General features: G+C 32.5%; 1 protein-coding gene across 1 annotated transcript; it reads left to right on the plus strand.

Moving 5' to 3' along the window:
* Positions 1-5357: 5357 nt before the first annotated feature.
* On the plus strand, positions 5358-17371 carry LOC130902960 (craniofacial development protein 2-like). Its single transcript, XM_057815249.1, has 5 exons — positions 5358-5452; positions 15455-16343; positions 16402-16993; positions 17078-17238; positions 17366-17371. The coding sequence occupies exons 1-5, from the start codon at positions 5358-5360 to the stop codon at positions 17369-17371; spliced, it is 1743 nt and encodes a 580-aa protein (XP_057671232.1).
* Positions 17372-18297: the final 926 nt, after the last annotated feature.

Consider the following 18297-nt stretch of genomic DNA (forward strand, 5'->3'; position numbering starts at 1 on the left):
AATTTGTTTCGATATCTTTTTGCATGATTTGCGAAATTTATCAATGCAAAGGTGATTTCAGATGGTTAGTTGATTGAATTAGTAACTCACTAGAGGCATTGAAAAAAAAATTGTGTGTGTCAGCTCCGACGCACGACTGGAGTTTACTCCTTAAGTTCGATAGTCTAACCAGACGCAAAAAGAGTTTATTTAACTTAAAAAAGATTGATACTGTATAAAAGGGTAAATTTGTTAATTAATGAAAATAATGTACATATATAAATATATATTTATTCAATTTATTCATTTCATATACATTTATTATAACTAATCGACGAAATATTTTACATTAAACTTTTTACAATAGTCAATTTCAGATGTGCATAAATATATCATTAGGAATGTTGGTAAATTATGTAATTATTATTATCAGAAACATTGCTCTATCAGAAACAATATCTAAATTCAGTTCAGATTTTAAAAATTTTATTAATGTCAATCCATCATCTTTGTTAAAATCGCCACTCAGTACTGTTGTTAATATTTAAAAATTATTTATAAAATAAATCATAATAACGTGGAAGAATTTATAGACATCGACAAAAAAATTAATTTTTGGTTAGGTTAGAAATTTTCTATTTTATTATCTAATTTTATGTGTTGTTTACAAATATATATTTATATGAACTACATCGATAATTATTAAAATATTTAATAAATACAAATTGCACATGCTCATACATAAAATACATGAATTATAACGTACCTTGGCTTTCTGCCATAGTTATTTGAAAATATTTTCAGTTCACTTTAGCGGAACACAATGATAAAAATTAAAACTTCACAATAACGATATTAATTATTGACATTTATAATAAAAACAGCAATGACACTGACAAATTAGAAAGTTGCGCATCATAGGGTGCGCACCAAAAACGTAACGAGGTCATTCATCGATAGATTTTACTTCTCACATTTTTCTCATACCGGGCCCCTTATATATGCAAATCGATTCTTAAGGAGTAAACTCCAAAAATATGGAATTTGATCCATTTGGTCGAAAGATACAAAAAACTACAGGAAGAGGTGATTCAACTGTTTTTGGTATTTGTAATAACTGCAAATCATCAATGGATTATTTCTTGAAGGAAATACTAGCTATGATTACTCAGACTGACTTAGAATAACTTCCAAATTCAGTGGTAGTCCTCCCAGTAGTGTCAGTCCTCGAAAATATCGATACAGTTTATGACAACAAAACAACAATGAATGGAATGGCGACACTCTGGTTTTCCCAGACCTAAGGAGTTTCGTGTCCAAAAATGTGCAGGAAAAGTTCTTGCTCCAGTTTTTTGGGATTGCCATGAAGTAATCATGTTTGATTTTTTTAATAAGGGTAGAACAATAACTGGAGATTACTATTAAACATTACTGACAACTCAACTGAAAAAAAGTTCAATAGGTCGTAAATTTTCTCCCAACGAAGAGGTAATAAAAGGTGTGGAGGTCTGGTTGCGTAATAAAATATTTTGACATTGAAATTTTGTTTGGTTCTATAGTAGGCTAAGAATTTTTCAATACATCCTCGTATCACCACAAAACTGCATAACGCAATAAATAACTAAAGGAATTTCTTGGTTGTCTAGGGTTCTTTTCTGCTTAAAACGCCGGTTAGAAAGAAAATACTGTTATTACAGAATTTATGCCTCGCCGTAGGATGGAGTAGAGCAATAATCTCGATCCTACATTGGGCCATCCTTCTCAGAATCCGCCTCGGATTCGTCTCTTTCATAGCTGACCCATGGATTTATATATTCATCGCATGTTGTCGTTCGATTGGGTCCCTCGTGATCTCCATTTTAACAACGTCATATCATTTTCTTTAACCTTAACAATTTTGTGACGATCTAAAAATTTTCTCTTCAATTTTGGATTAGATATTTATACTTCAAAGGGTGTGGTACTTATGCTTCGCTGATAGGTCGTATTCGAGGCAGTCTGTACTTTGTCAACGTATTTGTACCACTTTCCTGGCTCTACCAAACTGAGTTTTGTTAAGACTGGTATAAGGATCCTATTTACCCTTTCCACTTGTCCATTACCTCGTGGGACTCTACAAGTTGTTAACGCATGTTTAATATTTTCTTCTCGGCAATATGATTCGAATTTTTCAGAACGGAACGCGGATCCTCTGTCAGATATTATCCTTGACGGGATTCCAAATATTTTACGCTGACAACATATCACTTCGTTCGTCATGGTTGATTTTAGGATGAAGCATTCCTTCTTTCTTTCGTACAGGACGAGGTGATATATTTTACGCTATTTTTCAAGACAAAATGTCACTTCTTTCGTCGTGGTTGATTTTGTTGGGTAAAGCCACACAAATTTGGAAAAGTCATCAACTACCACAAAAATGTGCTGATAATTTTTTTTTCACTTCATTGGTCCTAATTGGTCGACATAATACGTCTCTAGCTGACCTTCTAGCTTTTGTATAGGATGAAGCATTCATTCTTTCTTTCCTTCCTTTTTATTCCATAATATACAAGGTATACAGTTATTTTTAATCGTTTCTATTTTGTCTTTTAGTCTTGGTATGTAAAATTCCTTGTTTACTACTCCTTGTGTTTTTTTCTTTCAAAAATTTCCTATCTCGTGGACTTTTATTATTATTTTTTAAGTCTGCATATTCTTTGGAATTGCACTTTTTCTTTTTTATTTCTAATCCATATTCTGCAGCTGTCTTTAATACAAGTTTTAGTCTTTCTATCCCCTCCTCTTCGTTCGCACTCAATATGATAACATGTAGTAGTAGGAGAGCCTACGATTCTAAATGGGGATTTATTCGAGCGTCATAGAGACCTATTAGGTTGCAAAGCTTAGATGATAAAAAGAAAAAAATGTTATATAATATATACCTTTTCATCGGTGGGGAAAGCGGCTATAGATTTTTAAATATGTAATGCAAAAAAAATTGGCCATTTTGAAATACTCAAGAGCGTCAGATTAAGATATATGTTGTTCATCTTTGCGTTCTAGACGTGCTGTCTCATAATCTGACGATTACCTAAAGCGATTCGCCTAATCTCATAAAAAAAATTTTTTTTTCAATTTTTAAAATTTTTCTTTTTCTTGCGGAAATCGTCAGATTATATATTTTTCGTTATCCTTGAATTATTTCCTTCAAAATAAAAAAAATTTGGCTACGCTCGAGAATGTCGAGATGACGTTTTTTTACAACTTTGCTGCCTTCCCCTTTCTTTACGTCACTCTCAAATTGTCAGATTAGTGGAAAATACACTTTTTAGCATGTAATTAACTCACCCTACCTTAATCTGACGCGCTCCAGAATTCCTAATGATCAATTTTTTTTTACTAAACTGATCGCTTATCCTTCACGGGCGGCCTTATATATGGGGCTCATATTTGGTGGAGGTTCTTAACCGGATACAAGGTATCGCCCTGTATATTAATCTGCCGCACTTTAGTAAATCCCGAAATCCCCGCTTGGGCTCCCCTACTATAGTATATAACGTACATTCTAGCAGTCAACTCCCTGAAGACATGAGCGATGAATCGTTGGAAAACTGCTGTACTACTACACATTCCAAATGGACATTTCATAACCTCGTACTGACCAATCGGCGTTACAAAAGAAGTATATTTTGTGCTGCTTGCTTCAACAGGTACATGGAAAAATCCATTTTTCAATTTAAGGGTGCTGAATATCCTTGCTCTCTGTGAGCTGTTTAGGACATCTTCAATAAGGGGAAGTGGAAATCTATCGCGTATTATATTTTTATTTAATTTCCGATAATCGCAACAAATTCTGGTTCGGCCATACTTTTTTCTCACTAGTACAATAGGACTAGCGAAATCTGAACAACTCGGTTTGATTATTCCATCTTTTAACCATTCCTCTATCTGTCTATCTACTTCTTCTTTTTCGGGTGCCGATAGTCTTCTTAGTCGCTCATAAATCGGTTCTTCGCTTTTCAGTACAATTTTCACCACAATATTCGTTGTCTTCACTGGTTTGTAGTTTTCTATTAATTTATTCACTTCCTCCCTCAAAAACCACGTCGAGCCTAACGAGTTCTCCTCGGTTCGCCGTCATAAGAAAAACAAATGTAAAACTTTTATAATTTTGCGTTTTGCATGCGTAATGTTGTGACCAATTCTACCTACAGAACTTAACGTTGTCATGATTAAAATAAAAGACTTATTCTAAGCAAAATATATAAATTTTGAAAAAAAAAATAGAAGAAAATAATTCTTTGTCTTTCGTTTATTAAAACTTAATCCTCTACCTTTCTACTTAGAAGACATATATTCTATATAAAAAAATATCTCGTTTTTACAGCAAAAGAAAAAACAAAATTATCATCTGGACTTCGAATAATAAAAGGAATATGAACAGTGTAGTCTTCTTTAAATTAGCAGGTTTGTCGTAACACTTTATTTTACAATGTTCGGCTATTGCGTACAGCTCTAATGATCAATTTAACAACGGAAAGTCTATTAGAAGAAGAGCAATCACAAAGTGAATGTAGTGGAAAAGCCAGTCCTTCATCAAGTGGTTTTGAGGATAACTTTGCGAATGAAGAGGTAAGATGAAAATACCAATTTTAAATATAGTAATTTCTAAATTTGTCTGTAGGAAAATGTTGCATCTGGTGATCTGATAGAAAAAACCAATCGCAATCAAGCAGAATATAAGGATACAGAAAAAAATTAAACAGTAGCAGAATAAATAATAAATGAAATTAGTGATTCTAGAACTACTGAGAATATTGACAATACTCCATCTATTAGTATAACAACCAATAATATGAGTAGTTCAATTGATTCCCTGCCAAATTGGACATTGATCGCTGATTCTTCACAATTGTAACCAGATTTTTTGAAATTAGGATAAAACAATTGGATTTTCTATGGAAACTCTAGTTCGAGATACACTTTGATTAGATAATGTTCGCCAAAAGCTCCGGGATTAGAATGTTCTATGACTTTGCTCAATAACCGTCGATCAGATCCGGGTATTTAAATTTCCATAGATAGTGAATATTAATATCATTATATTTGTAATTTGGATTGTAAATAAAGTGAATTCGACTTATATTTTGTATTGATCGATGTCTTATACCTAGTTATTTTCAAACTAAAACTATTTAGATGATGTTTCTGTTTGCTATTGAATACGAGAATTGTTCAGAAAATGGGAAAGTTTTGAAATTAAGAAAAGTTACTCCACATACTAACGCTAAATATCCATAGGCTTCCTCAAGGTTTTTGCCAACAAAAACCGATTCGTAGATTATACCTCAATTAAGCTTATTCCAATTATTAAATGATGGTTTCATGTTGTGTCCAAAATGTTTCATATAGAAGATGAAATTATAGATGCAACTGGGAGTTGTTTCGGCCAAGGAAATTTAACAGTATATCTAGCTTCAGAATTCACGCTGAAGTAAATCGAATCGAAAAGAGTATAGAGTTTTTCACAATAATGGCAGATTAAAATAAATGGATGGAATAATTAAGAAAGTCTAAACCAGAATTTTCAATATGTAACCTCTTGCAGTATACAGCAACTTTCCATATCTCCGATTGAAGCCGTTTTGACCTTAATGAAACAACTTCCTGCACTCCCCGCTCTTCTAGAAGCTCTTGACAGTTCAACGGAAGGTAGAGAAAGTAATGTTTGTGCTTTCCTGCACTCTATTCTGTCGGTAAGAGTTCTCATTCGATGTCTTAGTTCTGTCTGAGAAACTTGGAATAACCTTACCTTAAATTCCAAGCAGAGTACATGGATATGCACAAAGCTTCTCAACTCAGATACAGAGAATTCAGGAAAAACGAGTCAACAGTTGTCCACACTTTTATCCGTTAAATCCACAACTTTTCTTGAAATAGGGTGTTCAGTAAAAATTGAAAATCAAGTACTCGTCTGCTCCCGATTTTTCCAGGTTGGTTCTCACATTTTCCCGGTCGAACTTTCGTCAATTTACTATCAATCTTCTATTATGATGAATATTAATTTTAGAAAATACAAGTATATTACAACAACCAAATTTTTATAGTTTAAGTAATTCTTCGCTCACTGCTGTTTTTCTTTTCTATTCTTTTTACGATACGCAACAATATTCTACCCTAATTGTGGCGGAAAAAAATGTTGAGAATCTTATCGGCTTGATAGTTGAATAATGAATTTAGTCATATTTATGAAATTTTTGTGCCAAATGGAATTGGGCATCAAATTGACGGAAACGGGCATAAAAATGATTGGATCTGCGGTCAACGTACTAATCATGGAATTACTCATATTTATGACGCTTTAAGACAATATAATTTAATTTTTTTGGAAATTTATTTAAATTTAAAAAATTGGATTTTTTCAACAAACTTTATTGAGAAAATTAACAAATTTTTATCAAAACTTAGAACGGAAATTTGAATTCCGACAGAAAATTTTTTTAAAAATCACGACACCGCCACTCAAAAGAATCTTTCTGCTATTCTCCTTATACTTAGTCCTCCTTCTATTCTTCTACTTCTTGCTTCTCCTCTTCTTCTTCTTTTTCGTAGTCTTCGTTTCATTGGATTGAACAGTGACAAATTGACATATGTAAAAGAAGCATTAAGAAAACGAATACCAATACTGACAACTCCACATCAGATAATACTTCGAATAGAAATAGAAAACAAAATGGGGAAAGTGAATCGAATAATAAAGATGAATATTTAAATACAATAATTATATGTAAAAACTTATGGTATACATGTTGATTGTACAATGAATCGACACTGAGGACATACAGACAGCTGCCGAAAATTTGTTGAATGAACATATTACAAAAGTAGAAGTCCTTAAAAGATACTATGAAGATAAGAAGAATATTCACATTGAGAAATCCAAGACATGTAGTACTATTACCACACTCACTGTGATTCGACTGTCTGACACCTGTTTCGATGTTCTCCGTTAGTCTCTATGTATTTTGTACAAAACAAAAAAATATTACCGAGTATAATTTCATTTAAGATTGTCAGTTGATTAAAGTAGTAATCTCACTAAAGGCATTGAACAAAATATGTAATTTGATTACATATCTATCATTACTCAGATTGAATTAGAACAACTTCCAAATTCAGTGGTAAGTTCAATAATTACTCATTTTGTACTGGATATTGTGAACAATTTAAAATTTTTGTATCTCTTAGATAAACCCCAACAAATTGGTATTGTGTGTTACATAACCCTAATGTTATGAAAACGTTATTTTCGAGTAGATAAACTCAAATATTTGAGATCCCTAAAACCCCTTTCGTAGAAAATATGTATTGTTTTAATTTTTGTTTCCGCTCTAACTCCTTCATTATCTCGAAGTCGAGCAACATTACTAACTAATTGAACCGGGAAATATAATAAGCTTTTAAATTTTAAAAATCTGTTCCCACTTTCACGAATAAATTCAAGGCATTTTTATTTTGTAAATTAGTTTTTCTTTGTCCTTGCATAATGAAGTACCCAATAGGTCCCTTGCTTCGGGTAATTCATCAGTATTCATGTTTGTTTCCTGTTTTTATTTTTTATTGGAACCTCAATATCAGTGACATTATTCGAACATTTTCCTTATTGTTTATAAGAGAGTCTCACTCTTGGAAGCACTTAAAATTTCAGATGAGTGTAATAATTCAATTTAGGAAAATATAGATGAAGCGGATCTTTCAGACTGATGTAAAATACAGAATATGCAATAAATATGCATATTGATGAGTATGATTTACACAAGCTAAATTCTTTTAAGAGGTTGACAATATCTATTACTATGAATTACCTCTTCTCAAATAGTAATTACAAAGTTAGATCGATAAGTCCATTACTTTTTGAAACGGCAACACTGCACATGTCAATAAGCAGTGTTGTTTTATTACTATATCTATACACCAAAAAATTGCTAACAATAATTTATTCAAACTGCTTAAGTTATTTAAACAACTTTTTTTATAAACATTGAATATATTGATTAAATCTGAATTAACTATATGTCAAAAAAAAACTCGCGTGAAGAACAGCAAGGGCACGGGGGTAAACGTATCAATAGTTTTGGAGCTCAACAAGATTTGAAATTTTTATAAAAAAATTCATATATATCTTATATGAAAAAATAATCTAAATACCTTCAATTTCAAACACATATGTAAACATTTTTCATCAAAACAATTAAAAAACACAATTAAGATTATTACTTCATCAAAAGGTTTGTGATAACCTTTTCAGAATGTAAATAAATGATTCTGTTAATGTAAAACGGTCGATTAAACTCAGATTCTGGTCCACATTTCTTAGAAGCACATTTTAAGCATTCTCCAAAGCAACCATGGCATCTTAAATTCAAGCAGTCACAAAAATCCATTTCTAATTTATTTTCATAAGATGTTGACGGGATTGCTGCGTCAAAGGGGATTTATGTTCTTCGTGGAAGAATATCGTTATTTTTCTGCAATTTGTACACTAGAGTTTTTGGATGTCGATAGACTTGCGGAACCATATCGAGATGGTATTTTTCATTTATTTCAATCGGTGTCTTATACTGATTCGATGTCGGTAAAATTGCGGATGATCTTTCTCTATTTATATCAGTTTGTGGAAAATTTTAACTGGATGCTGTAGGTCTGACGGATTTAAATCGGATTAATCTTTTTCTTGAAAGCATCTTGTGAGATTTTTCAGTTTGTGGTTTTGTTGTAAGTGGATATAGACATGGAGGGCTAACGTTTTCATGCAGTGCTCAGACTCCACTGGATATTAGCGGAATTGCGGAAGTATACCGAGACGTCTTAAAGGGACATATTTTTTTCCTTGGAGGTTTATAGTAATTTTCCTCTTGCGGTATTAAATTGGATTGATGTTCCTCGTTAAAGGTTATCGTTATATTTCCCAATCTGCACAATAGTCTTTTCTCTATGAACGTTGGACTGGTAGCTTCGAATCGAAATGGTCTTTCTTCATTTATTTCAGTTGCTGTCTCATTTTTACTCGATTTTTGTAAACTTGTGGTCTGACAGTAAACCTGTCAAAACAATGTTGTCAAATTTTACAATTAATGTTTATTATCTGGACGCATGTTACGTTTCACAAATATTTATTTATAAATCGTAATATAATTAAAATCGATTGATCTAAACAAAAATAATTTCAAGACCAAGGAAATAATTTTGGTGAGAATGTGAGAATATGAAAAAATATAAGCTAGGCAACATCGTAACGTATCTTATTCGTTTGTGATCAAATGGCTGCCATTGTTTGAGTGGTTAGATATTTTTTAAGTGACATATTAGTCTTATTTTTTTTATTCCATAGGGGAGTATCAGTGGAGAAACGCAAACTTATTTGTTGATAAATCGATTAACTTTTTACAATATAAAATTGTAGATTTTGTACGAATGTAGAGCAAAGACAAAAGTAGCTAGATGCAAATACAGGAAAAAGATTCACCAGAAGACGTTTATATTTCAAAGCAGTTAATTTTCAATGGAAGAAAATCCTGGAAAAATATTTTTAAAAAAGAATGTGTAATTGATAAAAGAATTAGCTCATTTACAGAGAATATTGTTTTAGGGCGAAAAGTTGTGTTAAATTTGGAGATATTAAACCGGCTACTTCTTAGCAGTGTTTAGACTCAACATCTGAAAGATATTTATTGTCTGTGGGAAAAATGTTGTTAATGCATACTTATTGCTGATTTTGTAGTTTACATCAGTCTGAAAGATCCGCTTCATCCAAATTTTTAGAAATTTAATTATTCCACTCACCCAAAACTTTAAGTGCTTCTGAAAGTATGAATAACTCTTGTAACCAACAAGAAAAATGTTCTTATAATGTCATTGATATTAAGGTTCCAACAAAATTAGAAACTTTGCAGGAAATCTCAGCAGTTCTGATTTCAATACACTGATGAAGGACAAGAAACAATACGAGTATTCTGAAAAATAGAGTGGCTCTTTAAAGAAAATATCTCTTCAAATTAAATTCGAAATCTGTGAAAAAATAGGTTTAACGGAAATTATTGATAAATTTGCCACTCAGAAAGCCAGAAAGATTATATTATAATTAGGTAATTATAATGATTAGGTACCTAGTCTGTAAACTGTAGAACAACTGATAGATATACTTTTTGTTGAGTATTGAGTTGGTACTTTTTTATGCAAAGGTAATAATATTGTTTGTTTTTTATTTTGATAAAGTATTTTGTTGATATTATATAAGCTGGCCAAAAAAAATAATGTTTTCAATTTTTATTTGCATTTTTACTCATGAATCACTTCTTCACAACGATTGTGACGTAGGAAAACTGAAAAATGACAAAACTGCAGATTAACTATCAAATTAAAGGCATTTGACCTTGAACCGACGAAAAGAATTTAGCCAGCGGCGATTGATAATACAGTGAAGTCGCAGCCTAAGCAATCCCGACTTTTTGCCATTCTGTGCGATGAAATGAATGAAAGAGCTGTCAAGATTGTTTGGGCTTGTTAATGAATTGTGATTGTTTTTGTTGTAAAATGACGAGATGGGGCATAATTTTATCTTTTTGATTTCCTCATTTATTGTTCTTTCTTTCTCATTTTACATTTTTGACTTTTCCATTTCTTGTTTTTTTTTGTTTTCAGCATCATTTTCCTCATCATTGCTCTTCTTCACATTACTTTCATCTTGTTTTTGACTACTGCTTTCCTCATAATCTTTCAACATCCGAGTAATGATTTGAACTTTATATTATTCACCGAATTCCACATCTCCATGTATTTCAATTTTATTCCAGAGTCGATATACAATTTTTGAGTATCTTATTCTGTGGAGTTTTGTAGGTAACTAATTTAACCATATGACTGGAATAGGGAAATATAAAAAGATTTTCTAAAAATTAAAACTAAGACTAATATGTCACTTGAACAATATCTAAACACTCAAAAATATTTCACTCCAACAAATCTATTCAAAATGCTTTCTCAGTATTTAGTGAACAAAGGCAACAATTTTATCGTAAACGAATACAGATACATAGCAATGTTGCCTAGCTTATCTATTTTCATAAACTTTTTCATCAAAATTATTTTCTTGGTCTTGAAAATATTTTTATTTAGGAAAATAACGATAAACCTCCAAGGAAAAAATCATGTCTAGTTAAGATGTATCGGTATAATTCCGCAATACCGTCAATCTTCAGGGTCAGTCAGAGCATTGAATGAAAACGTTAGCCCTCCAAAAAAGAAGAAAGTAAGATTTGATTTCGAAAATATATCTATATTCACTTACAACAAAACCACAAACTGAAAAATCTTACAAGATGCTTTCAAGAAAAAGATTAATCCGATTTAAATCCGTCAGACCTACAGCATCCAGTCAAAATTTTTCACAAACTGATATAAATAGAGAAAGATCATAGCGACTTGATTCCGCAATTTTACCGACATCGAATCGGTATAAGACACTGATTGAAATAAATGAAAAAAACCATTTCGATATGGTTCCGCAAGTCTATCGCCATCCAGAGACACTAGGGTACAAATTGCAGAGAAATAACGATATTCTTCCACGAAGAACATCAATCCCGTTTGTCGCGGCAATGCCGTCAACATCTTATGAAAATAAATTAGAAATAGATTTTTGTGACTGCTTGAATTTAAGATGCCATGGTTGCTTTGGAGAATGCTTAAAATGTGCTTCTAAGAAATGTGGGCCAGAATTTGAGTTTAATCGACCGTTTTACATTAACAGAATCATTTATTTACATTCTGAAAAGGTTATCACAAACCTTTTGATGAAGTAATAATCTTAATTGTGTTTTTTAATTGTTTTGATGAAAAATGTTTACATATGTGTTTGAAATTGAAGGTATTTAGATTATTTTTTCATATAATATATATATGAATTTTTTTATAAAAATTTCAAATCTTGTTGAGCTCTCAAACTATTGATACGTTTACTTCCGTGCCCTTGCTATTCTTCACGCGAGTTTTTTTTTGACATATAGTTAATTCAGATTTAATCAATATATTCAATGTTTATAAAAAAAGTTGTTTAAATAACTTAAGCAGTTTGAATAAATTATTGTTAGCAATTTTTTGGTGTATAGATATAGTAATAAAACAACACTGGTATTGATATGTTTCAGTTTGCAGGCGGGAAATTCAAAAAGTGGACTTATCGATCTGGCTTTGTAAATACTACTTGGGAAGAGGTGATTCATTCATTAGTATTAGATATTGCCAACCTCTTAAAAGCATTTAGATTGTGTAAATCATACTCATCAACATGCATATTTATTGCATATTCTGTATTTTATAACGATGTCTGCCGCTTCATCTAAATTTTCCTAAATTGAATTATTACACTCATTTGAAACTTTAAGTGGTTCTAAGAGTAAGACACTTGTAACCAACAAGAAGAATGTTCTCATGATGTCACTGGTATTGAAGTTCCAATAAAAAAGAAACAGGAAACAAACATGAATACTGATGAATTACCCGAAGCAAAGGACCTATTGTGTACTACATTTTGCAAAGACTTTGTGGTAGCGAAAAACTAATTCAATAAAAAAATGCGTCGAATTTATTCATGAAAGTGGGGACAGATTTTTCAAATTTAAATTCATCAAAAACATTTTTAACCATCCCGTCACCCAAGAAAAGCCTTTTACATTAGCCTACAGATTGTTGTTATCGAGTAGAGAGAGAGAGTTTACTAATTCAATCAACTGATGATCTTAAATCAAATTATATTCTGTAATATTTTTTTGTTTTGTACAAAACACATAGATACTAACAGAGAATAGGAGAACATCGGAATAGGCGCCAGTCAGTGTAAAAGTGAGTGTGGTAATAGTAGTACATGTCTTGGATTTCTAAATGTGAATATTCTTCTTATCTTCATAGTATCTTTTAAGGACTTTTACTTTTGTGATATGTTCATTCAACAAATTTTCGGCTGCTGTCTGTATGTCCTCAGTGTCGATTCATTGTACAATCAACCAATCAACATGTATACCATAAGTTTTTACATATATTTATTGTAATTAAATATTTACCTCTATTATTCGATTCACTTTCCCCATTTTGTTTTCTATTAGCATCTTCATTAGCCATTCGAAATATTAACTGATGTGGGATTTTCAATATTGCCATTCATTTCCTTAATGCTACTTTGACACTTTTCAATTTGTCACAGTGCAATCCTATCAAACGTTCACTCCATAATTGCATCCATTCAGGTTTGAGCTTAATATTGTACGTATCTTTGGTTCCATTTTCCATTTCTTCATACCTATACAATTCGAAATTATGTATGATTGTAATATTCAAGTTCAGTTAAAATTATAAGCATTCTCACCTCTTATTCGAACTTATTCTTGAAGTCACACTCAGTAATGAAAAATCAATTTCTGGTGAGAAAAATAAACAAGCTACAATTGCATTATATCGCAATATTTGTATTGATAGCAAAAAAGGAATAAAACACTGTGTAGGGTAGAATCTGAAGTTTCATTCACTGAAAAGGAAACAAAAAAAATCGGTCAAATTCACAGTTACAGTTTTTGAACAAACTTTTCACATCAACTTAATGAAAGTACAGAAGTTGCTTGCTAAGCTAATCTATTAGCCTTTTTTAGGTTTCGATCCCAATTAAAGCATAAAAGAAGAGCTGCTTTTTTGCAAGTCTTTATCGTCAAAACCAACAGGGGAAAATTTTTTTTAAATATCTCGAAGATTTAATTACAGATAACGAAATAAAACGGACAAAAAGGATTGGATGGACGACTGATGGTGCTCGTGCTATGAACTGAAAGTTGATCTTTCATTAAGTCACGGCCTAAGCAATCCCGACTTTTTGCTATTCTGTGTGATGAAATGGGAAGTGATCACAAAGCATTCCTGCTTCATTGTGAAGTACGGTGGCTATCAAGAGATAAAGTGCTGTCAAGATTGTTCTAGCTTCTTGAGGAATTATTATTGTTTTTTGATTTCCTTATTTCCTGTTCCTTGTTGTCCTCAATATTATTTCACACTTCTCACTTTATTGTTTCTTGTTCTTTGTTTTCAACATCATTTTCCTCATCTTGGCTCTACTTCACATTACTTTCATCTTGTTTTGACTTCTGGTTTCTTCATTATCTTTTAATATCCTAGTTATTATTTTTATATCATGTATTTCAATTTTATTCCAGAGCCGATATCCATTCAGTATGCTATCACCTGAAGTTTCTTATTTTTCTTGTCAAATTTCGAGGTTTTTTTCTAAATGTTTGGCATAAGCATCTGAGCCAAATACACTTAGATTACTTAGTGTCCGTGGTTTACCCTCAATCCACTATTCCATTAAGTTATGGAAAGTTTGCTGAAGTATAATCAATAATAGTACCTCATTTTTTCATATATTCTTTCATTAGTTTACTCGTATATTCTCCATCATTTCTGATCTTACTTAATGAACTTTTGTAGCAAATTTAGTTTCAACCCTTTTTATGTATTCTATTATCCAGTCTGAGACTTAACTTTTGTGTTCCAGTGAAAATATTATAACAATCTGAAGAAAGCATCCATCAAAATGTATGTTTCCAATACTTTTTAAGCTTATGTCACATTTTGCAGATTTCATCATGCTTAGATCTTCTAAATTTATAATTGTGTACTCATCGCCTCTCATTGTGGTTATTATTATCGCTTATGAATACAGATATATTGATTGTCATTTCTCTTATAAGTATAGCTGAAAAATTTTTGAGTGACCTTACCTTTTAATTGTTCTGTATGTCCTTCAAACAGCTTAGACAATTTTTCAAATATTTCCGTATTATTTACCAGTACAGCTCATAATATGTGTTGACAAATGTGTTTTTATATATTCATAATCATGAATACTACTCGGTACCTATACGGTTTATAACAAAGTCCATAATTCTATATGCTTTTAAAGTTATTCCACTTATTTTACAGTTTCCAGAAAAGACTTTTTTGTTCTAACGAATTTTCGTTTTTAGTTTCGTAATCCGAATTATTTATTTATACAGTGAAAAGTTTCGGACCCATAACTTGTTGTTTTTAGTATTATTATAATAAAAATATCCTTTTTATTGTTATAACTTAATATAAATGACAGATACGCAATAACCTAAACTGTCTAATCAAACTAGAAATCAACTTCACAACGTTGCCGTTTTCCCTTTCAATACAAAAAATATTGTAGGCAACGTTGTAAAATATTATTTTGGTTATAATACGTTGCCTAATATATACTTAATATATATATACTATATATATATATATATATATATATATATATATATATATATATATATATATATATATATATATATATATATATATACTATACAATGGTAATAAACTCCGCCTAGGGTGGTTGATGGGTGGATTGAGTAGCCCATTGACTATCACTGCCGGTCCCAAGCCTGGATAAAGGAGGAGGGTTAAGGGGTGAGGCCAGCAACCTGCCCCTCGTAAAAAGAAAAAACGCTCACAGAACTGTCACATTAGCCTCGGAAACTGGACGGAGCATTGACGACGACACGGCACGAAAACGGAAAAAACAAGTATGGACAGAAAACATAGTAAGACTCGGAAGTTGGAACATTACATCATGGAGCAACAAAGACTATGAGGTGGTCTTAGAAATAGAGAAAAACAAAATAGATTTCTGCGCACTTTCAGAGACCAAGAAGAAAGGCAATGGCAGTCAAAGGTACCAAAACTACATACTGTTTTATAGTGGAGTCGACAAGAACTTGCGAGCACGGGGAGGAGTAGGGTTACTAGTGAATAAAAAATTTGAAAAAGATATTAAGGAAGTACAGTATATAAGTCATAGCATCATACAGATAACAATAGAGCTGGCCAACGAAAGAACACACCTACTAAGTATATATGCACCGGATGTAAGCAAACCGAAAGAAGAAAGGGAAGCTTTTTTTGATGCCTTGCAAGCTACGTTAGACAAAATAACCAGTAAAGACAAAGTGTTTATTATGGGCGACTTTAACTCAAGAATTGGAAACACAGTTATCCCAGGAATCATGCATAGTTTCAACGAAGAAGCAGTGAATGATAACGGAGATATATTGATAGATGTATGCGCCCTCAACGAATTACGTATAAACAACACATATTTTGATCATAAGGAACAACAAAAGTACACCTTCGCTAACACGAGAGGCCAAAAATCAACTATTGACTACATAATTACAAACTGGAAAGTCCACCCCTCCCAGATACTTGACGTACGGGTATTAACATCGGCAAATATCGGCACACAACACGGTTTAGTATTGTGTAAATACCGCGTATCCCACATAATAAAGAAAAGAAAAACACCCAACTACGTATCGAAATTTAATATAGAGTCGCTTAAGGATGAAAGCATTAAATACCTCTATCAAAACAGACTCCGCGAAAAAATTGTCCAAAACCTGGGAGAAACTAAAGAATAACATAAAGAACAGGGCAAAGGAATCCCTAGGAGAAAGAACAATAGACACGAATAGAACACACAATAAACCCTGGTTCACTCTAGAAATTAAGGAACTGGCAAATGAAAAAAAGAAAGCGTACATAAAATACATTACCAATAGAACACAGGAAGAATACGAAGTCTATAAAAGAATGAGAAATAGAACAACCAACACAATAAAAGAACTGAAAAAAACATACTGGGAAAATTTCTCAGTGGAAATGGAACATGATTTGTACGGAGGCCAGAAAAAAATATGGAACATGATACGAAAAAGGAAGAAACCAATCAACGAGGAGGTAGTGATAAATGTTATAAATCAGGAAACATGGGCAGCACATTTTGAGATCCTATATGATAACAACGGAAGCAGGGACGAAGAAGAAATCGCAAACCCGCCATCCCCAAACGAACAGGAAGAAACCATCACATTAGAAGAAGTACAAACAACCATAAAGAAACTAAAGAATAGAAAATCACCAGGTACAGACAATATACCAAATGAACTACTGAAGAACGGGGGCCCAAAAATCGAAAAAGAATTAATAAAACTGTACAATAAAATAGAAAGAACTGGAGTAATACCCGAAGAATGGAGAACTAGTATAACTATACCTATATACAAGAAAGGTTTAAAATCAGATCCGAAGAATTACAGAGGCATAACGCTACTTAGTAGTGTGTTAAAGTTATTTACCAAGATACTTGCAAATAAGATAACTGCTAAGGTAGGCATCTCAGAAGAGCAACAAGGCTTCCGCCCAAACAGATCCACTATAGACGCAATATTTATATTACGCCAGTTGATAGAGAAATCCATAGAATACAATAAACCCATGTACACATGTTTCGTAGATCTAAAGCAAGCATTCGATAGAGTAAAACTCAACGATAAAATCCACCGACTAAACCAAAAAGGCGTAAAGAAGCATTATACAAATTTAGTAAGGCAACTTAACATCAACACTAAAACAAGAATAAAAATAGACTGTGGGCTAACAAGAGAACTCAAAGTCTCATCCGGCATAAGACAGGGAGATAGCCTCAGCCCATGCCTTTTCAACGTAATAATGGACCAAATAATTGAGAGCGTAAACGAAGTTAATGCAGGATTCGAAATGAATAACCGTCACCTGAGAATCCATTGCTACGCAGATGACGCTATACTTATAGCTGAAAATGAAGACGATCTACAACGCCTCCTTCATAAATTGGTGCTGGTAGTAAATGAGCGCATTATAGAGCAAGTAATGAATTTCAACTACTTGGGCGTAGAAACAACGAGCAGCAGAAACATAACGGATGAGGTAGATAAGCAGATCAAGAAAGCAACTAGAATATCGGGATATTTACAGGACATTATATGGAGAAATAAATATATGAGCATAGAAAGTAAGACGCGAATCTACAAGACCTGTATCAGACCCATACTAACCTATGCCGCAGAAACAAGGGCAGACATAACACAAACAAAGAGAAAAATGAGAACAGCAGAGATGAAGATATTACGAACAATAAAGGGTACCACACTCCACGATAGAATACCCAACACAGACACCTTAAGAGAACTGGGAGTACAAGATGTCGTTAGATGGGTAAGAGCAAGACGCCGACAATGGAGAGACCATGTAGAACGAATGGCTCCAGAACGGATTGCCAAATGGGCCAAAATACAGAAACCAGACACAAGACGCCTAATCGGTAGGCCCCCAAAACGCTGGTACGATAGCTGGACATCGGCGTCACAAGAGGGCAGATGACAGACCTGACAGGACCTCGTCCTACTA

This window comes from Diorhabda carinulata, chromosome Y (assembly GCF_026250575.1).
Source record: "Diorhabda carinulata isolate Delta chromosome Y, icDioCari1.1, whole genome shotgun sequence".
Taxonomy (NCBI): Eukaryota; Metazoa; Arthropoda; class Insecta; order Coleoptera; family Chrysomelidae; genus Diorhabda; species Diorhabda carinulata.